Raw genomic sequence first — 8,386 nt, 5'->3', positions numbered from 1 at the left:
CTGTGAATTGATAACTAGCGATAACCCCTCTGGTTTCCATGGTGACCACATCGTGACCGGAATGTGTGTATGTGGTGTGTGCGGATGGTCTGCATGTGCGTGTCTGTGCATGTTTGCGTGTGCATGTGTCTGTGTGTGCACGCGTGTGCGTAAGTTTCCCTGAAACATACCTGCAGTTGCCTCACTGGCTCACAGTGTCACAGCGTGGGTCAAAAACAGCGAAGTTACCTGCTGTGGACAATCAAACCAGCTGCCCAGACCTAATCAATCATGTCTCTGAGCTGCACACAAGGTCAGGTTGTATAACCAGAGGGTTGGGGATTGTCCATCGCGATGGGAACCAGCCTGACAGAAGACTGGGTTTATCTGTGAAATCGCCAGTGAAATGACATGCCCCTGCACTACACCCACGACAAAAAGCAAACGCTCACTCGTACAACCCCAAAAACCCACTCCCTTTGACTGAATCTCTGCACTCTGCTTCCGTCAACCATCAGAGAGGTCATCTGATTTTTATTGATTTTTAATTTTTTAAAGCCCTAGATTACACTTCACAGGCGTTCAGCCTCACGATTGTGCTTTGGGATCTAAACTCAGAGCGTGCGGATCAGGCTCAATCTCCCCACCGACAGCCTGTGCAGTGTGAGGCTCCATTCATTAGCGGGGGTAATGATTAACCTGTGCCTGTACAGGAGAGGTGGGGCAGTACCGGCCTGTACAGGACAGAGAGCTGGGTCAGTCCCAGGGTTAGAGAGCTGGGTCAGTACCAGTCTGTATAGGACACAGAGCTGGGTCAGTACTGGGGTTAGGGAGCTGGGTCAGTACCGGCCTGTACAGGACAGAGAGCTGGGTCAGTACCGGCCTGTACAGGACACAGAGCTGGGTCAGTCCCAGGATTAGAGAGCTGGGTCAGTACCGGTCTGTATAGGACAGAGAGCTGGGTCAGTACCGGCCTGTACGGGACACAGAGCTGGGTCAGTACCGGGATTAGAGAGCTGGGTCAGTACCGGTCTGTATAGGACAGAGAGCTGGGTCAGTACCGGCCTGTACAGGACAGAGAGCTGGGTCAGTACCAGTCTGTATGGGACACGGAGCTGGGTCAGTACTGGACTCAGCGCAGTCCTGTACAGGAGCTGAAGCACTCTCTAATCCACAGCCCTGTAATGAGGCGGACCAGCACTCTCATGTCATTAAAAGAGAAAGGCCAAAGTGCTGTGCGTGTGTGGGTGGCAGAGCAGGAACTCCAGAGGCACAGCTGGGGGGAAAAAATACGTTTCCCATGAGCCACTGTGACTCACCCTGACTCACAGTGAAAAGTTGATCGTTTCCAGACTGTTTTGCTCTCGGAAACTGTGAGCCGACGGTACAGTTCAAAACCAAAACAAAACCACCGATGTGCCCATTCCTGTCCTGGGCTTCACATTTATACCCTCCTATTAAGACGCCACAGAGAAGAGCTGGACTTCTCTGTTACACTGGCTAAAGAAAAACAGCGGTTTGTGTGCCCGTGTTACTGCATAGCACTACTGCGCTAATTTCTCCATCAGGTCTAAAGCGTTACGCTGAAGGAGCCGCTCGGTGATGCTCAGCGGCTGGTTTCCTCTGTGATCCTTTTGTTCTCAGGGTCAGGGAGGTAAAGTATTTGTGGATTTGGCGGCAGATCGCCAGAGAGATAAGCCTTTCACGGGCGACGGTTTCTGTGAGCGGAGCAGAAGATCCTGTTCCCCCCGCTACCTCGGTTATCTCGGCCTTTAGAAAAGTTTGCCTTTTTCTGAACCTGTCGAACCTGTGTGCGCAAGCAGGGCTGACAGCGAAGCTTCCGTTCCGCAAACAGGCCATGGCGATTTCACTACCGTTACTGTTACTGCGGTTATTCATTTCCTGTGCAGACTCCCAGGAAGCCTTTAGTAGCTCAGGTCTGCATTTATCCCTTTATTAAGCTGGATGTTCTCAGCATCCGTTCAGGTTAAGCTTTTTGCACAAAAGCATGATTACTTTGCCCCACCTGGGACCTGAACTGGCAACTCCCTGGTCAGAAGCCAAGATCCTTAAACACAACGGCGCATTCCGCAAGCCTGCAAGCGCGGAGAGAGTTCACGGGTTCACGGGCGTAGCGGCGCTCATAATCGTCGAGGTAGAACGCACAACAGTGATTTTGGAGGATTAATTACCCCACTGCACAGATTCTGGGCACATTCACACATTTCTATACCATGTGGATCATCTAATAATATAGAAAGCTTAAGGAGTAGGAAGAAGCCATCCATTCTATATGCTTGAAAAACATCTGTGCAGGCTGATCAATAGAAATTTTAAAAACAACCCTAAAATGAATTCCTAAAAATAGAAACTCTATTTAGCAGCCCGTGTGTGAGAGCCCTGGGTGTGCAGTGACAGGGGACCACCAACAGGAGGAGCTGTGGAGGCACGCATTCCTGAGCGTTCTGTTTCAGCGTCCGTGCCGCACCACTGGCTACTCCCAGTCCTCCTCCGCCTGGGTTGGGAGTGCGGCCGCTCTCCTCCTACTCCCCCCCCCCCCCCCCCCACTGGGGACAGACCGCTCAGTCAACAACAAGACCCCAGTACCAGCCCTTAACACAGGGAGCCAGGCGTTCTTCACTAAAAAGGGAGGCTCCTCTCCACCCCACCCCCCCCCCTTTTCTCTGACAATAGACCAGTCCACCAGTCCTGGGAGAGAGGGGAGGGAGGGGGCGGAGTCTGAGAGCTCCGAGCCGAGCTCTGGCAGACAGCTGATCAGCGCTGTGGTATTCAAAGCTGAGAGGCGGAGAGAGAAGGAGAGAGAGAGAGAGAGGGAGGAGAGAGGGAGTGAAGGAGCGCGAGAAACGGAGGAAGGATCGGAGGAGTCACAGAGAAGGTTCTCAGATCTCAGTGAAATTGAAAGAAGAAGCTGGAAGAGCGGTTTTGTTTTGCATTTTAAGCGTGGAAGGGGGTCTGTTTACTGGAGGGGAGGGGCTGATGTCGCAGCTCTGAGGATGAAGAGGAGGAGGAGGAGCCGGAGGACGAGTCGCTGTGGGATGTAAACACGGGGGGAACGTGCTCGTTTGGGGTTTGCTGATGCGATAGGACCCCACGCCCGCGCCTCGCAGAGAGAGAGAGGGCGACCTGTCAGAATTCGCAGCCCGTTCTGTGGGGTCCCGCTGACCCAGCCCAGCGGACCCAGCACAGAGGACCCAGCCCAGCGGACCCAGCACAGAGGACCCAGCCCAGCGGACCCAGCACAGAGGACCCAGCACAGAGGACCCAGCCCAGCGGACCCAGCACAGAGGACCCAGCCCAGAGGACCCAGCCCAGCGGACCCAGCCCAGCGGACCCAGCACAGAGGACCCAGCCCAGAGGACCCAGCACAGCTGGCCCAGCACAGAGGATCCAGCACAGCGGACCCAGCCCAGCTGGCCCAGCACAGAGGACCCAGCACAGCGGACCCAGCACAGAGGACCCAGCACAGAGGACCCAGCACAGCTGGCCCAGCACAGAGGACAGCGACATGTCTTGGTCTTTGCTCTCGCCCGTGCAGTGGGCCAAATGGACCTGGTCTGCGGTTCGAGGTGGAACGGAGGAGGAGGGAGAGGAGATGAGGGAAGAGGAAGAGGGAGAGACAAAGGTGGAGGAAGAGCTCTTTCCTAATGAGGACAGGCGGGTCCCTCGATCTGGGAGGTACAGGACTGAGAGAGAGAGAGAGAGAGAGAGAGAGAGTTTGTGTAGGTCTGTGTGTGTGTGAGTGTGTAAGGTGTATGTGTTTGTGTGTATATATATATATATATATATATACACACACACACATCTGTGTGTGTGTGTGTGTGAGTGTGTACATATGTGTGTGTGTGTGTGTGTGTGTGAGTATGGGAGTGTGTAAGGTGTATGTGTTTGTGTGTATATATATATACACACACACATCTGTGTGTGTGTGTGTGTGTGTGTGTGTGTGTGAGAGAGAGAGTTTGTGTAGGTCTGTGTGTGTGTGAGTATGGGAGTGTGTAAGGTGTATGTGTTTGTGTGTATATATATATATATATATATATATACACACACACATCTGTGTGTGTGTGTGTGTGTGTGAGTGTGTACATATGTGTGTGTGTGTGTGTGAGAGAGAGAGAGTGTGTGTGTGTGTGTGTGAGAGAGGGGGAGAGAGTGAGTGTGTGTGTGTGTGTGTGAGAGAGGGGGAGAGAGTGAGTGTGTGTGTGTGTGCACGTTCGTGTGCCTGGGGGGGGATGCCTTCAATTCCACTTGTTAGAATGATGATCTGTGTGAAGCTGCGCTTTGTTTATGATGTCACACAGCGGGGGGAGGTGCAGCTGACAAACAGACAGACGGGCAGACAGACGCTCTTCACTATCACACAATGTTCCCATCAGCTTGACAGTCTTGCGGAGGTGTGATCTCATCCCCTCATCCTCCCCCCCACCCCCGCAAGGGTTCACACGGTGTAACCAATCAGGCTGATCTGAGATCTGTGACACGCATCAATGAGCGCACACAGGGCTGTGGCTCCGCCCCCTGTTTACACCCGTTCGCCGGGCTGCAGGCAGCAGCAGATCAGAGCTCCGGCCCCACAGATAACGCCAGCAGCTCACTTCCTGCTCCGCTTCCTCATGAATTAATACAGCAAAGCAAAGGTGGCTCACTTCAGCGTTTACCGCCAGGCACGCTCGCTCTTTACGATATGTTAACACGGAGAGAGGGAGAGAGAGGGGATGGAAGAGAAGGAGAGAGGAGAGAGAGAGAGAGGGAGGAGAGAAGGCAGGAGAGAGAGAGAGAGAGATGTGGTTGCAGTGGTGTGTGTGTGTGTGTGTGTATAGAGACACAGGGCTTTTTTTGAGCATTCAATCTGTCACTGCGAAAGAGTAACTCACTGTGCATTAGTCCTGCGTTCCCGTTATGCTCAGGCAGCTGTTCACTGTGGCGCCCCCTAGTGTAGGGCGGGTGAGTGTTCGGGGACACACTGTACCCCTGCGCTGAGTCTGTGTGTTACTAGAAGAGTCCAGCAGGGAGGTACACTCAGGCCTGGGCTGGGATAGCAATGAAGCTTTTAATAGCAGGAGGGTCCCCTGCGACCTGTCCAGAATCTCAAACTGGCCCTCTAACCAGCTATTTTAATATCCCCTCCCTCCCTCCCTCTCTACCACGGCTGATGTTCAGGGACTGATTCGGTGCCAAATGGCTGCCGTGCATCATTCAGGGTGCAGGGGTGGGCAAGGAGGGCTGTGCCCATCCGTACCTGCACCTGATGCCAACCTCTGCCCTTAATTACTCAGTGAGCCCAATCATTTAGCAATCTATATTTTAGCAACATGTCTTTAAGTTCCTGAATGACAGCTGAAGACACTGTTTCTGTCTCTCAACATGAAACACCTTACCGTGGTCTAATCCAGTGTTTCTCAACCCTGGTCCTGGGGACCCACTACCCTGCATGTTTTAGATGTTTCCCTGCTCAAACACACCTGATTCAAATGAATGGGTCGTTATCAGGCTTCTGCAGACCTTAATGATGACCCGTTCATTTGAATCAGGTGTGTTGGGGCAGGGAGACATCTAAAACATGCAGGGCAGTGGGTCCCCAGGACCAGGGTTGAGAAACACTGGTCTAATCTACGGTTAAACCGGTATAAGTGTATTCAGCTAATTAGCTCATTTGTGTAATTGGTGACCACAAAGACCTGCATGCGCACCGGATCTGCAGGAACTCGAGTTGTTTACTAGACTCTCAGGCATTTCCCCCTCCTCTTTACCTTAAAAGTGCTTTGACTTTCGATGAAAGACACAAGAAGCCGTTGCTATTATGCAAATAGAGGGACGTGGCCACTCGATTCAGGAAAGTAGCTTCCTCCCCTCGTCCCGAAAGTTTTAGGGGTTTAGAGGGAGCTGGAATCCCTCACCTGTGTACCTGAGCCACCATCGGCTCAGAGGTGCGAAAGTGAATGGGAGTCAATGGGCCCTTGGTTCGTTAATGGATTCATGTGAAATACAGTCTACAGCGAGCGACGCCCTGGCCAATTGTGTCTGTTACTTTGCATGAGCCGTATGTGGGGGGGGGGGGGGGTGTCTGAATTTCGCTCGAATTTTCCTTGGAACGTTTTAACTGTAAAACCTGAAGTGCAGCAGAAGCACACAGTGTGAAATTTCATCCCGCGTTGGCCAAGCCAAGAAGTCATGCCGGTTCTAAAGAGCAAACCGTCTAATGACGGCGCTCGTGATGCGTGCGTATCCCAGCATGCACTTGAGGAGCTCAGGCTCTGCACTAAACTGCAGAGCAGAAGAGTATTTAAGTCCCTGGATATTCAGGCTTGAGTCTGGACGGGGGGGGGGGCAAGTCCGGTCCTGCCCCCACAAGCAGGAAGTCCCCCGCCTCAGGTCTGGTGGAACCTGCAGGACGGCTGCGGCAGCAGTGCAAGGGGGGGTAACGGGTGACAGGAGGGGGGGGTCGTGTCGGTTACTCTCCCAGCAAACAGTCTGAGGGCTTTATTTGCCTTTCATGTTCAGGGTCCTCTGCAGGTACCGCAAGGCCGTTTCTGGCCGTTCGCCTTCCCTCAGCCCCCACCCCCTAAACTCAGTGGTGCAGGCTTGAGGGGCCTCTCTCTCCCTTTCTTTCCCTCCCTCTCCCTTTCTTTCCCTCCCTCTCCCTCTCGTTCCCTCTCTCCCTCTTTCCCCCTCTCTCTCTCTCTCTCTCCCTCTCTCTCCTGTGTCAGCATGTTTCTATTGACTTTGAGCACTGTAGCAGGATGCAGGACCTGGGGGGTTTTCAGGATAGGTGGTGCCATGGGGAGGCTGGGTGTAGTCTGGGGGGGGGGGGGGGGGGGGGGGGGGGGGGGGGGGGGGCAGAATGAATATGTAACACAGTAAGATGAGCGTGTGATGAATGGTTATAGGATCATTTTGCAAAGGTTTGCTTTGCTCAACTTTTTTGTGCCTTGCTTTTGCTGTCGCGGAGTGGCTGTACGTATTGTACAATAATGGTTTGTTAAAACTCAAAACTCTCTCCCTCTCTCCCGTCCTGTTTTGGCGCAGCTCGGACTCCGAGGGTCACTTTGGGACCCCAGAGGTGCAGACGCCCGTTAACGCCCCGCCGAAGGAGCTGGTAGAGCTGGAGGACCCCAACGCCAACGGCACAGGTGAGACTGCAGACCGGGGTGCACCGTAGGGTAACGGATAGGGAGCTGGGCTCTTAACCTAAAGGCTGCAGGTTCGATTCACAGGTAGGGACACAGCCGTTGCACTGTTGAGCGAGGCGCTTAACCTGCATTGCTTCAGTACGCACCCAGCTGTGTAAATGATACAGCGTTAGTCGCTCTGGATAAGAGCGCGCTAAACGCCAGTAATGCAATGTAATGTAATCTCCATGGCGACGTGGCTGGAGGGCTAACAGAGAGGCTTGTTCAGTTCACCTGTGAGCGACTGTACTGCCTGAGGCCTTCAGATCCAGCTTTGGCGCCTGAAACCAGGTTTGCAACCCTCCCCCCACTCACCCCACTCTACTGTTACGTGAAGCTGGAGCAGGTCTGCTCAAGGTTGCCATGGCAACAAAGGAGGGAGAACCTGACGGTTAACGAGGGTCTTCTCTCAGTCCCTGCGAGTGAATTTCGATCGCGTGTGCTCAACAGCATCAACAGCGACGGCAGAATCACAAAGCTTGCACAAAAGCCCCCAATTATGAACATTTGGGAAGGTTTCCTGACCAAATAAAAATCTTTTAGTTGGGATTTTAAAACGACCACCGGCTTCCCTGCGATCAAATAACAGCTGCCAAATGCCAGGGAGTCGCTACCACGACACGACAGTCAAATGTGTCAAGATTAATTTTTCCGAAATCGGAACACGAGTTTGATGATAAACAACCTCCTCCTGTCATGTTCAATGCTGTATATCCAGAATAAATCTCGCACGTTTTCATTTTTATGCAGAGAATTTCCATGACAATAAACACATGCAAATTAACAACTTCATTCAGGTAGGGCATATGCATCTTTATTAGGAAATATTAAGTTAGTAAGAATTTTTTAAAACAAACTATGAAGTAATACCCTGTAAAATTTCCTCAAGTTTTTTTTGAGACATTAGAATTTTTTCATAATTTAGGTCATGACAGCAACAAATTGCAAATTTTCCCCCTCAGTACAATTTGTGAAAAACCTACTTAAGTAGACGTGCCGTAGCCTAGTTAGGCGACTAACATACCGCTACCGTGTGGAGCTGCTCTTGGGCTGGCGGTATTTTAAAATGGGAAATATAGCTAGAACGGGTGTATACGTACAGATGATGCCTTATTTAACCAAAAGATATCGTTCCTAACGAAGCTGACCAATGACATTCTGAAGATGAGATTGTCGAAGTAGGTAAATATTAAGCATAAATGAACAACTAATTAGCA

At 52.1% G+C, this 8,386-nt stretch overlaps 1 protein-coding gene across 1 annotated transcript in view; it reads left to right on the top strand.

Moving 5' to 3' along the window:
- The first annotated feature begins 2,733 nt into the window (after positions 1–2,733).
- LOC118212580 (transforming acidic coiled-coil-containing protein 1-like) overlaps positions 2,734–8,386 on the top strand; it is a 31,157-nt gene continuing 25,504 nt past the window's right edge. Inside the window, 2 exon segments of the mRNA XM_035390596.1 lie at positions 2,734–3,675; positions 7,027–7,130. Of these exon segments, the coding sequence (XP_035246487.1) occupies positions 3,506–3,675; positions 7,027–7,130 (274 nt within the window). The 5' untranslated portion in view covers positions 2,734–3,505.

The sequence above is a fragment of the Anguilla anguilla genome, chromosome 14 (genome assembly GCF_013347855.1).
Source record: "Anguilla anguilla isolate fAngAng1 chromosome 14, fAngAng1.pri, whole genome shotgun sequence".
NCBI classification, from domain to species: Eukaryota; Metazoa; Chordata; class Actinopteri; order Anguilliformes; family Anguillidae; genus Anguilla; species Anguilla anguilla.
This window is presented reverse-complemented; position numbering and strand designations above follow the sequence as displayed.